The sequence below is a fragment of the Kryptolebias marmoratus genome, linkage group LG13, assembly GCF_001649575.2.
Source record: "Kryptolebias marmoratus isolate JLee-2015 linkage group LG13, ASM164957v2, whole genome shotgun sequence".
Classification (NCBI taxonomy): domain Eukaryota; kingdom Metazoa; phylum Chordata; class Actinopteri; order Cyprinodontiformes; family Rivulidae; genus Kryptolebias; species Kryptolebias marmoratus.
Genome location: NC_051442.1, coordinates 2,683,935 through 2,705,679, shown reverse-complemented (window position 1 = coordinate 2,705,679; position 21,745 = coordinate 2,683,935). Strand labels below are relative to the sequence as shown.

Here is a 21,745-nt window from a genome sequence, read left to right as displayed (position 1 = left end):
ATTAGCGCACATTTTGGCTTCAGTCGCTGCTCCTGCACGCTCCCGGCATTCTGATGTTAACAGGAAGTGACGTCACGTGTCTTCTTCCTGAGTTATTTGGGGTTATTTTGTATTCCACGCTACACAAACCCACAGAGAAGAGACTAGACCGCAGAAACGGTGGCGAATCACTTTAGAAAGTTGCGATTTCGCGGGGTTTGCTTGATTTTGGAGGGTCTGGGTAAAAGCAGATGGATACTGTGGATGGTAGAAGGAAACCATCCAAACCTATTCAATAAAACCACAAAAACGTCTGACAGGAATTCCCAAAAGTTTCTGGGACTAAAGAGACAGACTGCAGCTTTTTGGACAATTACTCTAGTTTTTATTATTATTATTGTGGAAGAGCACCAAGAAGTTAATCTGTGTCTATATACTGCATACTGCATAAAGGTAAGAGCAATTCTGCGGTTTTTAGAAGTTTTAATGGGATATTATTGCAATAAGCTGCACTAAATGATGTGAAGATATTTATACGGCAAAATTCTGATCATGTTTTTTTAGTTAAGTTTATATTTTTTAGCATATTTAAAAACTACTAGCTGAACCAAAGGGCTTTACTTTGTGAAAGGTAAAGGTCAATAACTCAACTTCAATAAAACACTAAAACATAAAACCAAAATTAACATGTTCAACAAGTTGGTCAGACTGATTTAACAATGAGTAACAACAGACAATTAAAAAAGAATAAAATCTGTGGAGTTTCAGGTCCAGATAACAGCTCCGAGCCACAGCAATCAAACCTTTTTGTCTCCAGTTTTATAAACCAACGTTTGGCAGATAATCTTCAGGAAAGGCTGCTACAAATTCAACAAAACAAAAAGGGTTTCTGAATGACCTGCAGCTCCAGCTGAATGTAAAGATGTCAGGCCCAGTAACACGTTCGCGGTCCCAGGATGAAATCAACAGGTGGTCTGATGAGAAAAGCTTGTATGGGTTGATCAAAGCATTGATCTCTCCACCTTTTTTGCTTTAACCGATTATTTATTTCCTCCACGAGTTTACCCCGAGGTCAGTCACACTAAACTGCTTCGCCGATTTAAAACAGGAGCAGCTAAAGCCTCAGAAATGGCACTTTTACTACTTTTATTCAAAGGGATTTGGTGAGTGACATACGGTCTCTGCAGAGGATTTACAACCTTGTGAGTCTTGTTCAGGGTTTGTTGGTGCTACATGAGTAAATCCATCCTGAACCCCACCTTCGTACACCCACAGGTTGTTTACACCTGACCTCCTCCAGACAAGTGTTTCCACTTTTTTTTTTTTCCCTGTACGTGCTCACACTACAAGAAACTTGGGCCATAAATCACCAGAGGTCCAATAATTTCCAAGCGAGTGGGCTGAATGAAGACCGGACGGGGAAGATGTGGTTAAAGGAGAAGCTTTCACCAACATCCCGTCTGATTTCAGTTTGTGAACAACAGCGCTGCCGAGCCAGAGTAAAACTGGTTTCATGCTTGTTTACGGCCAACTCCCCAAAACTTTGGGTTCTTCTTTGGCTTTTCTGCGTATTATCACTCAGAAGGAATAACTCAGTTCTCTGTCATAAAGACTTGGCTTCAGAGTTAAAGACAAACATAAAACACTTTGATTGTTGACCTAAATGTGTCTAAAACCAAACAGCAACTAATGTTCTGTTATAGGATTAATAGCAGACTCACTTTAACCATCTGATCCTTCACCACTACAGAGTTCTGATTTGGTTTCGGCACAGACCAACAAACTGCAGTTTTTGGGGTCTCGTTATCTTACTGGTGATGATAGATGTGACAGACGTGCTCTTATATTTACACAGTCATGGTCCTCCAGCTTGAAGGTTAAGCCTGCGGTTTCCGCCACCCCCTCACTGTGTGATTGTCAAGAGAAGAATTGGTGGGGATGGACTTATTTGCATTATTTCCTGCCTGCTCTGACAACAGAGCGAGGACGGCTGGGCTGTTGATGGAGCATCACGTTGTGTTCTTGTAAGGACTCGGGGAGATGAAAGTGATTGCCCTTGAAAAGTCACAGATTAAAAAAAAAAAGTCTCCCATGAGTCGTTCTCATCAGAAAACTGAAAGGCTCCATCTTTGTGTGATTGGAGGAGAATCCATGTACGAGCTGTGGGGAACAAACTGGACCAGTATAAACAATAATTATTCCACTTTATTGGAAAATTAAGAGTTTTTTTAAACTAATGGTGGATTAGTGAATTAGAAGCTTCTTACTTAAGGCAGCTGAAACACTGGGTCAACAGCCACCAGCTTCAAGGATAAATTCCTATATTAGCAAATATTAGTACTAATAATTTTATTTTTAAGTTATATAATTAATGTTGGTTTGGGAACCTCAGAATCTCATCTCTGCTTTTTGTGGATGATGTGGTTATGTTGGCGTCTTCAGGCCAACAGAACCACCAGGTCATGGTTCTCAACCTGAAACAGGTGGAATGCTCAATCTGGGTCGGGATGAGTCTCTGCCTCACATGGAGGAGTCCAAGTATCTGGGAGTCTTGTTCCTGAGTGATGGTTGGATGGAGCGGGAGATGGATCAACGGATCGGGACCTCGCCCGCAGTCATGAGGGCGTTGCTTCGATCAGTTGTGGTGAAACACGAGGAAACTCGATTTACTGCTCCATCTACCAACCCTTATCTATGGTCCTGAGGTTTGGATCATGAGAAACAAGGAGATCCTGGATGCAAGCGGCTGAAATGAGCTTCCTTTGTAGCGTGGCCGGGCTCAGCCTCAGAGATAAGGTGAGGAGCATCTGATTAGGACGCCTTCCACCTTCCCTTATCAGGCATGTCCCACTGGGAAGAGACCCCGGAGCAGATCCAGAACTCTCTGGTCTGGGAACGCCTTGGGATCCCCCAGGAGGAGCTGGAGGGTGTCTCTGGGGAGAGGGAGGTCTGGATTTCTCTCTTAGCCCTGCTGCCTCCACGACCCAACCACAGATAAGTGGTAGAAGGTGGTTAAATGGATGGATGGATGTTAAACATAATAATAATCAAAACGCAGCTGTGGCACTCCCCGTCTGCCTCAGTTTGTATTTATGCTGATCTTTAGAAACCAGGGCAGCCAATGGCTGATGTGTTTTTTTTTCCATCCAACAAAATTAAATTGGCTAAGAAAAAAATAAAACAATAATATACATTATTATGCAACAACATGAGGATCAGTGCCTCCAAATCCGAGCCGGAAAAGGGTAGAGTGCCTTCTCTGGGTCGGGGAAGATGTCCTGCCCCAAGTGGAGGAATTTAAGTATCTCGGGGTCTTGTTCACAAATGAGGGAAAACTAAAGCGGGAGATCGACAGGCGGATTGGTGCAGCGTCTGCAGTGAAGCGGGCGCTGTACCGGTATGTCGTGGTGAAGAGAGAGCTGAGTCAAAAGGCGAAGCTCTTGATTTACCGGTCGATCTACGTTCCTACCCTCATCTATGGTCACGAGCTTTGGGTAGTGACCGAAAGAACGAGATCGGGAATACAAGCGGCTGAAATGAGTTTCCTCCGCAGGGTGTCTGGGCTCTCCCTTAGAGATCGAGTGAGAAGCTCGGTCATCCGGGAGGGACTCAGAGTAGAGCCGCTGCTCCTCCACGTCGAGAGGAGCCAGCTGAGGTGGCTCGGGCATCTGGTGAGGATGCCTCCTGGACGCCTCCCTGGTGACGTCTCGCCGGGAGGAGGCCCAGGAGAAGACCCAGGACACGCTGGAGGGACTATGTTTCTCGGCTGGTGTATAGAAGAGCATCATTGCTTAAAAAAAATAAAAGAGCTGCTTGATAATCGGCTAAGTATGCAAAGGCATGGCCAATATTAGATCATTTAAAATATGGCAAAAGGCTAATTGGTCTACTTGACACCCTCCATTCCTTCTGACTATTTAATAAATCAGGATTATTTATGTTAGGAAGACGAGAGAGGCTACAGGAGTCCGGCTCATCCGCGGTCATGAAATGGGCAATATGCATTCTTTTAAGGAGTGCTGTTTTAATTCCAGCACCGTGTATGAATATTTTCAACATTTCTTCCTGAATAAAAGTGATTAATTTTTTCACATTTCAGTTAAAGCCTCTCATTCTCTGTTTGTCCGTCAAACAGCAGAAAAAGGAGAGGAATGTTAAAGAGAGCGCAGCTTTCAGGGTTTCTGCAGCTTTCGAATGAAAACCAGACACAAGTGTTTCCAGTCAATTCGATGTAAACATTTAAATATGTGAAATATTCACATCAACCCTCAGATTCTAAAGCATGAAGCGGTTGACTGGTTAAAACCGGATTCATGCAACACAACAGGTTCTAAACAAAGCAGGAAATATTCTGTATATTAATCATGATGACTGGAAGCAGATGGATGACACTGACTCATGCAAAAAGAAGAGAAACGAAAAAAAAAAAAAAACATCCAGGGAGGCCTGAAGCGTTTATTTCTGACAGGAGTGTTTGCTGATAAAAGGAGACTGGAGGTTTAAGGATGCACACAACACATCAGTGCACTGAAATGTCAATCCATTTCTGAAAACAATTCTCGCCTCGGGGTGACATTACGAACACACAAGTCACAAGTTTTATGTTTTATGTCAGTTGATCCAACATTATAATAACTCAGAAAGCAGAATTCAGTTTATCCTGCATCTCGGGCCCCACATTAATATCAATAAGGAACTAAACATCAGGCATGACGATAAAATAACTAAACAGCTCAAAGGCACCAAAACCTGCAGTAATAATAATAATACAAACTAAAGATGATTTTCCAGCTCTTTTTAGGCTGAATTAGTTTCACCTCAGTGCCCTGAATAAACCTGAGAATAAGTAAATGCACATTTATATTAGGAATAATTAGTTTCCCAGAGCTCTATGTGTAATATCTTTACAAATCCAAACACTGTACTCGTGTAAAATCTGAATATTTCAATAAAAAGTTCCTTTTATGTGATAAAGAGAAAAATGTAAAGAGAAATCTTGCAGTGAACACTGTCATTGGCAGCCGTTTGATTATAGTCATTTAAATCAGGTCCTCAAACAAAGTAAAATATAAAAAAGAAACTAACCGCTGCTACATTTTTTCCACACGAATTAACCAACAAATTGATCTGACAGCCTATTATTAGAGCCATAAATGTATGAAAAGAATAAAATCAGAGGATTTTAAGACGTTTTTACTGTAAAACATATTAGTTTAAGAAAGAAAGAAAGCTTTGTTTGAGGCAGAGTTCTGTCATCTGCATCACGAAACATTAAAAACAAATTATATGGTTCAAAAAAGGAAGATTTAACGGATTATTTAATATATTTGAAGATGGCTAAAAAAAGTAAAGTAGCATTTTTTTAAGGAATGCATATCGCCCGCTGCCTGGCACGCCAAGGTTTTAAACGAAGACCTCAGAAACGACTCTCAGCGACTTGAATTCGTAGAGTTTTACTCATCGATGTTAATTAGCTCGGTAGTTCTCAAAGTTTGGGTCACAGTGTGGGTTAGGAAACACCATCTTAAGAAGATTTGAAAGATTAGCATATTTGTTAAACGAACAGCAACGTTTACGTTCTTTAACCAGCAGTAGGCGGAGTCACGGGTCTCTCAGGCTTTTGTTTTATGGGTCAGAAGGTAAAAAGTCTGAGAACCTGGACCAAATGTTCCTGCCTTCTCTCGCTTTTGGGAACTGAAGCCAGCAGGAGCTGTTTTACCAAAGCTACCACGCATTTTTGGAACCAGAGTCTGTGCGCTAGAGGTGTGGGGCTTTAAGCCCCGCCTACAATCCCACTGTCACAGAAAATGTTTTTCTTTTTAAGTGTAACATAACTAATTACAGCTAAACATGTTGGGAAAATGAACTGAGCATACAGCAGCAAAGTAAGAGCTACGCAAATCAAGAAAAGTCAAAGTTTGTTTACAAAGAGGGGGCGGGACTTAAAGCTCGAACCAGAACCAGGTCCGAGGTCCACCTATGTCAGCAGCCTTTGTCTGAGAACCACTGGATTAGCTGTGGCGGCCATCTTCAACTGGGTTGACTCAGTTGTAGATGAGCCCTATTCGCTGGTTCACGAGATATTTTGCTAACAGGGAGACAAACGAACAAATGATCTCCCGCCTTTCATGACAGCGGGGATAAAGACTGGAGGAAGACGGCTACAGGACTAAATCAAAAGTTATTGATGTTTAATGTTATTAAAAAGTCCAAATAAATGAGTTCAGTGTTTTATATTTTCCTGAGAAGACATTTTATTAAAGCGTTAAATCAAACAGTTGATCATTTTCTGAAGATCTCTCAAAGCAAACACCTTCATTAAACCATCTGTGACACTCGGATTCCCGCTCATCACCAGCAGAGAGCAGCCGAGACACACACACACACACACACACATCACAACAGCTTTGCTGACATGTATGATTTAGTTTCATATCACTGCTCCAGAGCTGTAACTAATTTATAAAAACCACTTAAAAAAGGAGCCACAGAGGGGGAGAGAAAACACCTGTGGTCGTTAATTATGCCGGAACAGAAAGTCTGACTGTAGGAAAGGTCTCATCCTATAAATTATGCCAAGCTGGACCGTTTCACAAATTTGTGGAGACAAGCGTGTGCCCCGGCTGAAGAGTATTTACCCTGCGTGCTTCGAACGATGACACACAGACGACTGGATCCCGCGACGCCAGCAGAAAGCGTTTATGCCACGCCGCCATGGCGATGGCAGCGGGGATTTCTGCTTTTCTTCCAAGTCATTAAATTTTGATTTTCTGATGTGCAGCTAAAATGTTTTACATTGCTTGTCTGTGGTGTTTGTTTTTTCCAGCAGAAAGTGGTCAAGCTGAGGGCAGAGTTAATGGAGCTGATATGTCAGAAGCCACTTAAGGATGGAGATACGAGCCAAATGGACCAACGAGAAACCGCGTCAGTCGGAGCTGCCAAAAGATTTATTTATTTATTTTTCTTTCTTACTACAGCCACTGGAGACGCATTTTCTACAAGCATAACTCAATGTAAATTCGATTTTCAAAACACTGAATCTGAAGGAAGGTTTTACTTTGATAAAACTGATCGACTGATGTCACTGAACGTTATTGATGTCTTATAAAAAAGTAAACACAGGAGGATGAAGACAGTTATGGAAAACCATTTAAGTAGTCAGTTAATAATTAAAAAATACTTAAAGTCCTAACATTCTTTGAAGGAATGCATATCACCCGCCACCTTTCACACCAGAGTTTTAGACTAAGATCATCTGCTGAGAAACGATGGAGATATGGCTGTTTTTGTCAAACCTTTAAAAAACAACATCGATATCTGACACGCTCTGTTAGTGCTTGGAGTACGTGTTGTGAATGACTCTCAGCTACTACCACTCCAAATCTCAGCTCGATATCTGTAAAACTGACTGAGTCGTGTCTATTTACGCCGTGATTAGGGTTGATTCCAAAAGTTAATCAGTTGTAGACGTCAACCCAATGATGATATTTTGCTAATGGTACTAACATTACGTGTCAGGTCAAGTCCTACGACATACAGGGTCGGCCATTTCTATGGATACACCTTAATAAAATGGGAATGGTTGGTGATATTGACTTCCTGTTTGTGGCACATTAGTATACGGGAGGGGGGAAACTTTTCAAGATGGGTGGCGACCATGGGGGACATTTTGAAGTCGGCCATTTTGGATCCAACTTTTGTTTTTGTTTTTTTCAATGGGAAGAGGGTCATGTGACACATCAGACTTATAGGGAATTTCACAAGAAAAACAACGGTGTGCTTGGTTTTAACATAACTTTATTCTTTTATGAGTTATTTACAAGTTTCTCACCACTTATAAAATGTGTTCAAAGTGCTGCCCATTGTGTTGGATTGTCAACGCAACCCTCTTCACCCACTTCCACTTCCTGGAAAGTCGATTGGTCGTCGTGGACCAGTTGAACGGCCCCCAAGGTCTCCCGATCTGACCCCCTTAGACTTTTATCTTTGGGGTCATCTGAAGGCAGTTGTCTCTGCTGTGAAGATACGAGATGTGCAGCAGCTGAAACTACGGATACTGGAAGCCTGTGCTAGCATTTCTCCTGCGGTGTTGCTGTCAGTGTGTGCAGAGTGGGAGAAGAGGGTTGCATCGACAATCCAACACTTTGAACACGTTTTAAAAGTGACGAGAAAATGGCCACCATGGTCACCACCCATCTTGAAAAGTTTCCCCCCTCCCATATACTAATGTGCCACAAACAGGAAGTTAATATCACCAACCATTCCCATTTTATTAAGGTGTATCCATAGAAACGGCCCACCCTGTATATAATGTGCTGCACAATATTAGGAAATTGTGCAGTTATTTTTTGCACAATGTTCACAATGCATTCCCATTATGTACCTGTATGTTGTGTATGTGTTGGGTTGAAAGGTGGGAAAGTTGCAGCGTAGTATGGCCTAATGATCTCTTCCTCTACATGGTTGTAGAATAACCACACTGTTGTTTTACTCTAACATGTGACCTTGTTGCTGCTCATCTGTCATGGTCGCAGGTGGGGAAAGCTCAGCCCTGTTGATATTTTATAAGCTGCAGATGTTTAGAGAGAGTCCTTTGAAGGAAACGCTCAGCGTATATGTTAAAGACTTTTATTGTGAAGGATGCAGAACGTTATGACACTGCTGCCCCGTGCTGTGATGCTCATTTTGTTATTAAGACATGTTTATACGTGGCGCTGCTTTTGTGCCGCAGAGTTCATGAACATGACCATTAAATCCACGATGGCGGCCTGGTGGCGCTACAGTACGAGGCACTTAAAGAGGCGACGTGATGTCATTCCCTCACAGCAACGAATCTCAGCAGACAGCTGACAAGATGAGCTCATTAAAACTGTAACCCAGACACAAAGTCCTGGAACTTCTCCTGCCAAAGTCATGTGACCTCCAGGTGAACTTTATTAGGCTTTACCTGAGACTGTCTGTAAATCTGAAGTGAAAACATCACGAACACACACATTATCTCTGCAGAGCGGGAAAAACCTTAAAACTCAATAGCCAAATCAAGTGAAATCACTTTGACTTTCAACGCAGACAAACTGTTGTTAGCTTTATGAAAGCAGCCAAAGGCGTTAACCCGACAGGACTGATTAGGAAGAAACTGTAACGGCATCATAAAAACCTCAGAAATGTGTCCCCATGAGTGTGGAAATGGGAGCCTGAAACTTCCTGTAAGTTGTTGCAGCTCTTCCGAGCCCACCGCCAAATCCCCCAAGCCCCAAAAGACAAAGCTGCATGCTCTGCTGCGTGCGCAGAATTGACTTTTACCTGGGATTTCCCGTGGAGAGGATGGCCGTGGAGCTCAGTAGTTCCTCATACAGATCAGCTCCTGACACAGGAAATGCTGTGTGCTGGGCCAGTAGCACTCGGCGGATGGCAAACAGAGCCTGAAATACAAAAAGCAGCGCAAACAAGGCTCAGACCACTGCAGCAACACATCCACTCCCGTCTCTCACAGTCACTGGATTAAATACGTTTCTGTGTGAATTAGGATTATAATCAAAGAGAAAAAGTAGAAATATTGGATTGTTATGCACACAAGGATTAATGTTTAAAGCTGAACCAATGAGAAGAAAATCCTTAAGTTTAAACTTGTGTTTTATTTTGAAATAATAGCCAATCTGACATGGTGATACTGTAGGTAATCTGAAGCTCCATGTTGACAAAATCTAAATGTTTTAGCCAAGTTTTCATTGACGTTGATCTGATTAATATTAATGCAGTCTGTGCCTGATAAGCAGAAATATGAGATGACTTCCTGTCTGGTATCCATGTTTATGTCAATGATAAACTAAAGGATTAGACGCTTTTATGAAGGAATATTTGACTTTGTCATTTAGAAAAAAAAAACACCATTTTTGTTTAATACTTTGGACAGAGAAGTGAAAAGTCAGATTAGCCGTTTGTGGCTTTTCTGTTGCCATTCTTCTTCAACGAGTAATGTTCAAACTGTTCCAATTAAAAGGTGGAACAAAACTGTCATCCTTCCTTAAGCAAATAATAATGTCGGCACCAAATATCAATACAAGGTCAGCCATTTCTATGGATACACCTTAATAAAATGGGAATGGTTGGTGATATTAACTTCCTGTTTGTGGCACATTAGTATATGGGAGGGGGGAAACTTTTCAAGATGGGTGGTGACCATGGGGGACATTTTTGATCCAACTTTTGTTTTTTCAATGGGAAGAGGGTCATGTGACACATCAAACTTATTAAGAATTTCACAAGAAAAACAACGGTGTGCTTGGTTTTAACGTGACTTTATTCTTTCATGAGTTATTCACAAGTTTCTCACCACTTATAAAATGTGTTCAAAGTGCTGCCCATTGTGTTGGATTGTCCTTCTTCCACTTACTGGAAAGCGGATTGGTCGTTGTGGGCCAGTTGAATGACCCCCAAGGTCTACCAATCTGACCCGCTGAGACTTTTATCTTTGGGGTCATCTGAAGGCGATCGTCTCTGCTGTGAAGATACGAGATGTGCAGCACCTAAAACTACGGATACTGGAAGCCTGTGCTCGCATTTCTCCTGCGGTGTTGCTGTCAGTGTGTGCAGAGTGGGAGAAGAGGGTTGCATCGACAATCCAACACTTTGAACACATTTTATAAGTGGTGAGAAACTTGTAAATAACTCATGAAAGAATAAAGTTACGTTAAAACCAAACACACCGTTGTTTTTCTTGTGAAATTCCCAATAAGTCACATGACCCTCTTCCCACTGAAAAAACAAAAGTTGGATCCAAAATGGCTGACTTCAAAATGGCTACCATGGTCACGACCCATCATGAAAAATTTACCCCCTCCCCCCCCCCCATATAGTAATGTGCCACAAACAGGATGTTAATATCACCAACCAGTCCCATTTTATTAAGGTGTATCCATAGAAATGGCCGACCCTGTACTTAAAATAATCACGAGGTGGTTCAGACAGATTTGTTTGCTCCTGATGCTTCTTTATGGCGGTGCTGGACAGACAAACGAAGGCCTAGAATTCAGTTTTGCAAGCTGTGAACACAAAAATAAGCCAGGATCTTGAAAACTTGACAGGCCAGAACGTGGCCGCGCGGCTCGCTGGTCGACTGGCTGCAAACGCTCAGAAATCAGTGAGGCTGCAGCTGAAAATGGGAATATTTTCCTCACAATTCTGAGCCGCCAACTAGTCTCCATCAGTCCCAACTGGGTGAGATACCACCTTAACCAGAAGAACAGAAAGTTGACTAACAGATGACCGCAGACGATTCAGACATTTTTATTTAGAACTGGACTTTTTTGATGCACCATTCTAGATTGTTTGATAATGGGCTTTACCCCCAGTTTTAATAAGGGGATAAAAACTTAAATCTCTGCCTAAATTAAAAAAAATCCTTGAGGACGTTTTATTAAGGATAGATAAGCAGCCAAAACGTTTTTCCAGGAAAGGAAGTTGATGTAATTTCTCCCATCAGAATCTTTAATTATTCTGAATCTCACTGCCCAAAACAAAGAGATAAATCATCACAATGGCTGCCCGTTTAAAACAACATCTTTTATAACCGGAGCTGCATTTTTATGTTTACAGTCACAGCGAAATGCACAGAAGAGAATAAGGCTTTGTTTGTTTAATTATAATAGATGCAAATCCCTAATTATGACTAAGACAACAGTGATCTTGGCAGGGACTGAGCCACGCCCCACCTTCCCTCAGGATAAATTGCTTATTAGTGGACCACATGAAGTGTCCAGCTGGATTTCTGTCATAGGAGGGTTTTTCTTCAGCCCCCACCTAAAAATAAATAAAAAAGGGTCTAATTTCCACACGGTTGGTTGGTTGGGAAGTCTCATTGCTTCAACAAAGCCTCTTCTCTCCATTGCTACCCGACGCTGCATGGGAAACGCACTGCAGCGTCTAAAAAAGCTGCACGCCGAATCAAACGCGCTCTTCCTGCTCCTCATTAATTAGGCAGAAAAGTACATAACGTCTCGACCGACACCGACTGCTCGATCCCACACTGAGACGGCAGCGATGACGTTACCTGACAGGCTTTTACACCAACTAATCAACCAGCTTCCAGACGTTTCTTTCTATTTTTATACGCAACTTATGGAGGTTCGGTTTCCAAAGTTTTAAAAGAAAAGGTGTAACTCGATTATTTCAGCTCGAGCTTTAAAAGACAACTCTCCAAGGGTGGTCTCTGGAAGCAGAACTTTGATAAAAGAAATAATTTTTTTAGCAAATTGATAAAAAGATATGCTTTGTTTGGGAGGACTGCCTCACTTTGTTCTCTAAAAAGAATATTAAAACACAACTTAAATTGCAAAAGTAAAAAAAAAACGAGCATATTGCAAGACTTCTGGTGAGACTAAACCCAAGTCTGGGTTTAGATACTTTTATTTATTGAAGTTCTTAACTTATGTTAAATTCAATTTAACAAGAACTAGATTATGCATCAATAATATATTAATTATCAGTTCCCTGTCATTCTAAATAAGCATAAATAAATAACTGTTTATAGCTTTAACCTCATCTTAGAAACAATATAAACAAGAGAAAAACGCTCATTAAACCAGCTGATTCTAGAAACAGCTCTTACAGCCGTTTGGCAGGCTTGTTTTCTGATCAACCCATCCTTCAGGGCCGAGAGGATTTCCTCTTAGAGTTTAAGTCCAACAGCTGATATTTATTAGGCAAAGACGGCAAATCTTTGGGGTCTCAATTAGCAGGAATGTTGGCACTCCTATTTGGTTGGTTTTCTCATAAGATAGGTGAGGTATTTTTTGGGGGGTTTTTTGTACAAGATAACTTTGCCTTCTGTAGGTTTAATTAAACTTCTGGCGGCTGTCGTCAGATTAATGCGTCCGTCCAGACAACCCGGCGCTGACCTCGGAGCTGCTGCAATTTGTGCACACAACAAAGGCTGAAATCAGCAGCAGGAGTCTGATGGACCGCTGGGATTCAGGTTATCAGCTCAGGAGATAGATGCCTGCAGGCTGAATACACAGGGCAGACATTCAGGCTGAACCCTCTGCAGGCAGCAAGGAAGGCAAAACGAAAAAGAAATGTTTGAAAAAATAAAACAACGACCCCATGGGGGGGTGATGTGTTTGAAGTTGCCCTCCACTCTAAAATGCATCCTGGTCGCTGTTCCCTCGGCTGGATGCTCGACTCGAACGATTCCTACCCCGGCGTTCAAACACCGGCTTAAAATTAATGTGATCGCAAATTTCTCTCCAAAAAAAAAAAAAAAATCTCAGTTTGAGCCACAGAGAGACTCATCAGATCAGATCCATCAAAAGAAAATCTGGATTTTTATAAAAACTGGAAGATTGTTTTTTTTTGCTTTACATTATAAAAAGGATACAGTCTGAGTACCTTTAATTATACAAAGACTTGTTCATGTATCTGTTAGCGAAATATCTCTTGAATCACTGGACGAACATCTAATCCAATCCAAGATGGCCACCAGAAGCAACTGACATTAGAAAACACTAAAATTAATTTAATTCAGACGCTTTTACTGATGTTGAGCTAAACTTTTGTGAGGTCGTAGCTGAGAGTCATTTAAAACACGTGCTGTGAGCGGGACATCTTGCATCGTAGGAGATGAAAATAAAATTCATCATGAGATATTTTACTAACAGAAACATGGTTCCCTCCAACAACCGATGCAAAAGTTTTAAGCAAAGATGACGAGTCTGTGTTTTGTGTAGTTTAATGTCGATTAGCTGTGGCGGCCATCTTGAATTGGATTAACTCCAAACGTTCATCAGTTGTAGGCGTTCATCCAATTATTACTTTCTGAGAGTTTCCTGAGAACGCGTTCAGCTGCTCATCAGATATTTTGCCAACAGAGAACAGAAACCTTAACCTTGGCACTGAGGTATAATTACTGCAATTAAGACTTCTGTTTATTTATGTCACTCCTAACATAAACTAATTCACAAGCAAAGAAGACAGAAATCCTTTTTCTTGCCTTTCAGGCTTTAAAAGTCTTGCTCCGAGCAGATTTGACACAAATAAAGCTGCGCCTCCAGCCCGTCTGTCCAGCCTCGCCGTATTAAGAGAAGCTCTGGATCTGAGGATGTTTTCTTCAGATTACTGCTTTTACCACCTTTGACCGCAACCTTTTTTTTTTTTTCAGGAAATCCAGCAAACCTGCAGCTTCAAAAACCCACTCGGCTCTCCTCCTGGTGCGGTTTTAAAATCAAAAACTGCTCCCAGCCACGCTGCAGGATTTAACCTTGGAACTAAATCCAGGACTTTAAAGGCACACGGGCGGTTAAGAACTTTAAAACGTTCCGCCCAGGACAGACGAGAGGGGAGAAGGTGAGCCAAACTTAAAACCCTTTAAATATTCAGCCAACACTTATTTTGCTTCTATCGGGTTACTTTTTATCGAGATGAAATTAAATTATTGCTTAAAACGGATGCTCAAACAGCTCTAATCATAAATTAATGCAATAAGTGTGACAAATCTAGACCCAATAAAGACTTTAAAAAAGTTTAGCTGTAATTGCGGTTTTAAAAAATACAACTAAATTTTATAGTAAACGTAGTAATGTGTAATTTTGCCTCGTTTACATGAACAAACAAAACCCAATGTACAATAAAACAAAAACCGAGGGAGGTTTAATTGTATTTACTCAAGGAAAACAAGCTTTTTTTATATCCCACCTGAGAATAAACAAACCCAATGACGTTGAGAAACACGTTGTATGTGGGAGAGAAAGTGTTTAAGATTAAAACGATATTTCCCAAATCATCCCACTCTATGGTATTTAGGCCAACGGGCATAAATTGTGGGCGTTTCTGTTTTTTTCTAACGCTTCAATCGAAAATGTTGCAAGAACATTTAGGTTTAATAAGCTTATTTTGAGGTTGTGGTTGGATTCAGATGTAAAATAATGGGGCGACGGCTGCCAGAGAGCATTAGCTCTACTGGATCGAAACACATTAGACTTTTTCTTCCCTTAAAGTCAAACAGATGAAGACGGAAGAGTTGAAGAAGTTGTTTCTTTACGTGCAGCTGCAGAAAGGTGCTGCTTCATCTAAATAAAAAGTTTGTTTTGCTTAAATACACGTTTGTGAAAAAAAAAACGGTTTACTGTACTGATGCGGATAAATCTGTTTGCATCCTTACAGCTCTTTGGAACGTCGCTTCATTTCTCTTGAAAAGTGACTAAAAGCAGCTGTCTGATGTCTATCTGCAGCATTTATTCTGTGGTAGAGGAAACAAAATAACTGAAAACAAACGATTTGTTTATTTTACAGAGACATGCTAATGTAGCCGATTTGTCGGTGCCATTAAAGAGACGACTAATCTTTGCTTCACAGCCACGTCTCAAAGTGTTTAATTGGTGTCGCAGGTGTCTTCAAGCACTCCAGCAGCCGTTCGGCCCGTTTAAAGGGAACAAACAGCCACCGGGTCGTTTATGTGGTTCTGTTCACGTCACAGAACATGGAGCAGAGAGCAAAGCTGAGCTGCTGAGGAGCTCAGAGAGAAGATTAAGACTCCAAGAGCGTCTCCAAGCAGCTTCATGACCTCTGACCTCAGCTGACGAGGTTATTGAAAAGCAGAAGGTTCATGGGGCTGTGGACAACCTGCCAGGATGTGGACGCAAGAGGAAATGCGACCCCGGGTGGATCAGATGGTAGAAAAAGGAAACCATTCAAGCTGAGCTCCACTTTCTGATCACATTTCCGACCCTGGAGGCTCCACTTCTGACAGAAAAAACACTAAAAAGTCTGACAGGAAGCCATTTTTAACAAGAAGTAAAGTTTCTGGGACTAATGAGACAAAACTGTTTGAATTTTTTTTTTTTTTTGTGGAAGGCTACCAACAGATTTATCCTCGTCTGCTGGTCGTTTTTAGGACCTTTTCTGGTATAATCCCCTGTCTTCTCGGGACTGATGGTCCTTGTGGGACCAAAGCCCGGTTCTAATACGGTGGAACGTCATTTTTGTTTTAGATTTAGGGCCAAGGTGTGAACCGAGTTCAGGTCAGGCTACAGAAATGAATGGAAATCAATAGAGAGCGAAATAAATCGATGAATTTTAATGAAACTCAGGAATTATTGGGACGAACAACAAGACCCCAGAGGCTCTACTGGTGACAGAAAAACATAAAAAGTCAAACAGGAAGTGTTGTTTCAAAGTTTGCGGGACTGATGAGACAAAACTGGAGCTTTGTTTTTTTTTAGTTATTGTGGAGAAGCAACTGACAAGACAGCTTAACAAACAGGTCAATTAAGACTGGATTTACTTCAAACTAGGAACGTTTTTATGTTCGAACAGATGCTGGTGTGGATTCTCAGCCATCCAGGACACGGCAAATCTCAAGAAAATAAAGAAAATAAAACAAAACTACTGCTACTCTGTTGTTGAAGATGTTTCGTTTCCCATCTGGGGAGCTTTCTTAATTCAAAACTAAAGAATGTGAAGGTACAAACAGATTAAAAAAAGAAGAAGCAAAAAGCAGATAAGAATGATAAAAGACACACATTTGAGCTTAAATATTTATAAACTACCTGTTTTTAGTCTAGGCCGTTTTTCAGTCAAAGATCTAAACATTCAGATTTATATTTGTATTTTTCAATAACTACTAAGATACAAGACGAACGAAACCCAGACATAAGTTAATAAACTTAAAAAAATAAACTAAAATTACAAAATGTCTCCTGTATACGACTCTGTCATCAATTTGAAAACTGATTATTTGTCTTTTAATCGAGCTGCAAACTATGAAAATACCAATTTTGATTGTGTTTTATGTTTAAAGAAACAGACAACCTTGACTGACAAGTGATAAAACGCGCATTACTTTTAAATATTTAAAAATAATGCAACAGAAATGAACAATTTAGTCCAATTAGGAGCGTTTAGACTAAGACAAATACCTTATAAGAAACGGAGCATTTCTGAGCCAGTTCCTCTGAGTCAGATGAGACCAGGTCCTCCACTGAAACAACAAGTAAAAAAAAATCAGCTTTTTTTAAACAAATTAACGAAAAATTAAATAAAACAAACTGACCTGTCCTGATATCAGCTGCACGCAAACTCCGCAGCAAGTCTTCATCCAGTCCAGGACACATTCCCTCTCGTAGTATCACCATTCTTACATCAATAACTGCTTATTTGTTAAGACTTTAAAATAAAAATACCAGACAGCATCCTTAAAAATAACACGAACCAGCTGCGGCTAGCTGCAGCTTGTTTTTAGCTTAGCGGCTAACTTTAGCAAAACTTTCTGCCCGCGTGCGGTGGTTTAAAGCGGAAAAAACGGCTTATTTAATTTTTCTCAGAAAGTTTAGCGATTAAAAATATTTTTATACCAGATAAGAACACCTCTACAAAACTTTGCGAACTTAAATTTGACTTTTAATCGTAAAGCAGCACACGCTAATTAGTGCTCGAAAAGCAACTATTGTTTCCTGCTGCTTGCCGTAGCGTCAGCTCCAACGCAATGCCTTTTGGGTAATGTAGTTCTTTTCCCTTTAGGCGTTTCTAGGTCTTATTTCGGTCAAGTTTACGTTTAGATAACCAGTTGTCAATTTCAGGGTTATTTCTAAGACATTTATATATATTAATTGCAGTTTATTAAAAAAATAAAGACAGTTAAATATATTTACATACACTGTTTTCATCATGTATTTCTGTTGACATATAACAACATACAAGATAATTCCTGCACGAAACAGTCACAAGTTAAAGTAAATCTAATAAACAGAATGCACTAAAAACATAAAATGAGAGAATTTGTCTGTCAAATGCCTGCATGAATGAGCATAAATCTTTAAATGGGCCTGTAGCTGGAAAATACAGTGACCCATAATTTGTAGTAATCACCACATGATTAAAAAGATAAAATCCTTGTCAGTTTTATTTAGTTATTGTCAATATCGAGCCATTTCCTCTTAGTAAATGTATGTAGCACTGGGGAAGAGAAACAGTCTCTTTAGTTAAACTCTTCTGTTAGTCTTTTTTTTTTTATCAAACCCTGTAATCCTGTAAGGTTTCCTTTTTTTAATGTAGCTAATTATTTTTCACAGATAGGTGAGTTGTTTAACCTGTTTAAACACTTTGAAGTTGCTTATGAATAATAAGTAAAATTGGATTTATTTGATATGATATCCTCTGGAAGGGAAGGAAAATTATGATTCTCCCAGGGCTCAATTAGGGACCCTACAATGATAATTAATATGCTAATACAATTCCACTCTAATTGCATTAGATATTTGAAAGAGAGAGGAAAAAATACCATGTTAATCATTTGACCGTGACTGAATGAAGAGGAAAATTAAGTTTTATCTTATGATTGTGGAGTTTTACTGTTTTTTCCCTACTCATTTTTGTTTTTGGAATAGTTTTATTTACGCAGTGAGTTCTCCCACTGTTAGAGGGAGGTAACAGGTTAGTGAAGGGTCCCACCACGTTTACTTTTACACAGTAACTAATCGTCAGACAGTCCTTTCTGAGCCCAGCAGGAAGAAATTAAAAGCCCTTTTATGCTCGAGTTTCTGTGCTGAGAAATAAGAGTTGTATTTTTTTGATCAAACTTTAAAAATAAGATTGTGTTGTGAATTATTCTCAGCTACAACAACATCAAATATCAGCACCATATCAGTAAAATTTATAAAAATGCCGTCATTTATGTGTTTTCTAAGGTTTGTAAGCTGTGGCAGCCATTTTATATTAGATTGGCTTCAACTCGGTGATTATTTTCTGAAAGTTTCATTAAAATTCCTCCAGTTGTTTATGAGATATTCTGCTAACAGACATATTTGGCTCCATATAGTTAATTGCAAACTTTTAAATAAAGATTACATCCTGTTAGACTCAGCTGCTAGAACGCCATATTTTAGCTCAATATCTGAAAACTAATGAAGTTTTAGCCATTTTTATGTTGCTGTTTATTTTAAAAGGTCAGTTGGCTCAATCAATCAAGTTGCCGATCTGATGTCGGCTCATCAGATATTTTGCTAACAGACAAACATGAACACACAGAGACTTGAGCAAAAACATTATCACCCACCTTTGCCTTTCGGCGTCAGACAACAATAAGAAGAATCCGACACGGGCGCAAGGAAAACGGTTCATCGAAACGTAAGCAATGTTTAAACCAAGCAGCAGCACAGGTCAGCAGTTAGAGTAAAAGAAAATGTATATTTTTTTAAATGTATGAATGTTTAGGAAGAAAGTGTGAGGAAACTCTGAGCCCTGAAGAAACAAACATGGCGCCCAGCAGCAGGTCTATTATTAGCAGGCTGAACGGCTGTTATATCAGCCGGAGAACGATGTCCGTGTGCTTTTAATTACTTGTCATTCACACGCTGAGAGCCGGAAACGATAAGGATCCTTGTGTCGACAGAAGTCTGAACTTTCCAACATACATGCTCTCAAAGTGTTTCTTTTTTTTTTGTGAGCCTTCGGTGGAAAAGCAGCCAAAGTCAGACAGTTTTAGGTGATGAAAAGTCGATCCTGAGAGGCGTGAAGAGGCGACGACACCTGTGCTCCGACTTCACCGAGTTAACGATGAACTCTGAAAGACAAAAAAACAAAAAACTTTAGATATCTGAGACATTTGATGTGAAAACACAAACACCTGCATGATCTGTCAGCACATCAACCTGGTAAAAATAATTTAAATAATGGCTCTCTGAAAGCGACTTTGTCATTTTTACTTCTGCAAAGCTTTATTTTTTCCCCTCTTATTTTCACAAACATGTCTCTGGTATTTCATTCATCAACTATTTTCACATATATATGTGAGATAAAGTGTTCGCTGCTGCAGGCAGGGAGCCTCAGATGAGACTTTTTTATGAAAAAGTTGCGTACAGGCTGTCTAACTGATAATATTCTTAAACAAGCGGGTGTGAAGTAGCTCTTCAGAAGCAAAATGCCAATTTACAATATTTGCTTTTGGCAGTTTTCCTAGAAACTGGACGGCGCACTAAAACCATTCTGTTTTTAGATCTTAATAAAGTCCTTATATGAAATAGATTTAGAATCCAGTCAACCTGATGGTGCTGCTAGAGGAAAACATCTTTGCATTTGCCAGAAAGAGAATGAAAAAATAAATAAATGAAAGTGAAACAAATCAATCTACAGAGCATTTATTTCTTCAACAATTATGAATAGCAGGATATCTGGTAGACACAACTTTCTCTGCTCTCTTTTAAACAACTCGTTTAACGACCCGAGTAGTTTCCTTCATATTACTTTTCTTTTCAGGGTCATTTGACATAAAGAGGTTGTTTGATTTGCAAACCAGAGTCAACCTTTTGATTAAAAGACAATACTGTTAAAAACAAACGCCTTTTTCTTAAAGAAAAACTGTATATGGTCGTAATATGTAGTGCTGGAAAAAAAAGCACCAGCTCCTCTGTGACCCGACCCTGCAAGGAAAAGCAGGTAATAGATTTTCTCAGTATCGACTTAAAACATCTATACAACAACACAGCAAGGTAAAATATAAAAACAAAGGAACAAGTTTGCAATCTTTGGTCGTCGTTGACAAAATCATAAGAAAACAGATGTGAGCTTAAATCTGTGGCCGTTCAGCGTGACAAGTTACCACCAAGAGTTTATAAAATCAAACTGACACATGCACGAGTCTTTTCTAAAGCTGCCCAGTACGAGTGAAGTCAATCATACTTTCAAACGTCTTGAATTTTAAAGTGTTCGGTTGCTAAACTGCCCTTCAGTCCCGACATTTTTATATTCAGACTATCAGGCCTGAATGTACGAAAGATTTAGTATTCACCGCACCCCACGGCCTCTTTAAAATAACCACTCTTAATGCAACAATTTTATCTCCTAACTTGATTACCTGTCTCATTCAAAGCACACGTGGCAGGTAATAAAAAGAACAAGTAGCCAACGTGGTTCTATTTGAAGAGCAACATGGCCACTTTAAGTCCTGTGATGATTTATTACATCCAACGTATGATGAATGTTTATAGCATTCCCAGGCAATCTGGCCTCTAAAGATGGTCTATTTATCCAGCAGGGGAGCGTTCGTTGTTCTGTATTAGTTATCAATAGTGAATTAAATTTACAGCAGCATGCTAAGAGCGCTGAAGTTCCTCATTGGATTCCAGAGCATTATTGATGTGGTCAAAAACACCTGCAGTCCATCACCACAGCATGAGGTGGACTCTGTCTTATTGTGAGGACGATGTGTGGTCTCAAAGATCCACTTGGTTATTTATTTTAAAACTGAAACCAAACAGCCTCAACAGGAAGAAATCATGCTCGTTTCCTTCTTTGGGGAGTCCATTTTTTCCCCCCTGAAAGTTGTTTATTGACTGTAAAACTGCCTAGAAATTATTTTCAAACAAATATGACATGAACATTTCTTTCAAAAACCACACGGTTTTCATAACACAAGATAATTAGATGGTAGTAAAACTGTTGCAGAAATCAACATTTGTTCAGATAAAGTTTACTCAATAGGTCTAAACTAGTTAAAGGGTTAGGGCCTTTTGGCTCGGGGCTAGGGTTAGGGTCTTCTCAGGGTTTAACTTTAAAATAAACTTAGTTCTAATTACGAGGAGGAAGAGGATACGTGGGTCCCCCTTCTTAGGGGCCAAAGGGGTCGGGTGCAATGTGGGATGGGTAGTGGCCGAAGGCGGGGACCTTGGCGGTCTGATCCTCGGCTACAGAAGCTGGCTCTAGGGACGTGGAATGTCACCTCTCTGGTGGGGAAGGAGCCTGAGCTGGTGTGTGAGGTTGAGAGGTTCCAGCTAGAAAT

General features: G+C 40.2%; 1 protein-coding gene across 5 annotated transcripts in view; it reads right to left on the bottom strand.

The window, feature by feature from the left end:
- The window catches only part of rad51d (RAD51 paralog D), a 41,420-nt gene extending 23,954 nt beyond the window's left edge, over positions 1-17,466 (bottom strand). For 4 of the 5 annotated variants that reach the window (XR_005233948.1, XR_005233949.1, XM_037979129.1 and 1 more), the window contains exons 1-3: positions 17,024-17,464; positions 16,890-16,951; positions 9,283-9,401 (exon numbers count right to left, since the gene is read on the bottom strand). Coding sequence is in view for 3 of the 5 variants with exons in the window: in XM_037979129.1 (XP_037835057.1) it covers positions 9,283-9,401; positions 16,890-16,951; positions 17,024-17,105 (263 nt within the window). In the remaining 2 variants the exon portion in view is untranslated. Of the gene's footprint in view, positions 1-9,282; positions 9,402-16,889; positions 16,952-17,023 lie in introns of all 5 variants that reach the window. The other variant, XM_037979130.1, reaches the window with a different exon arrangement.
- Between the last annotated feature and the right edge of the window lie 4,279 nt (positions 17,467-21,745).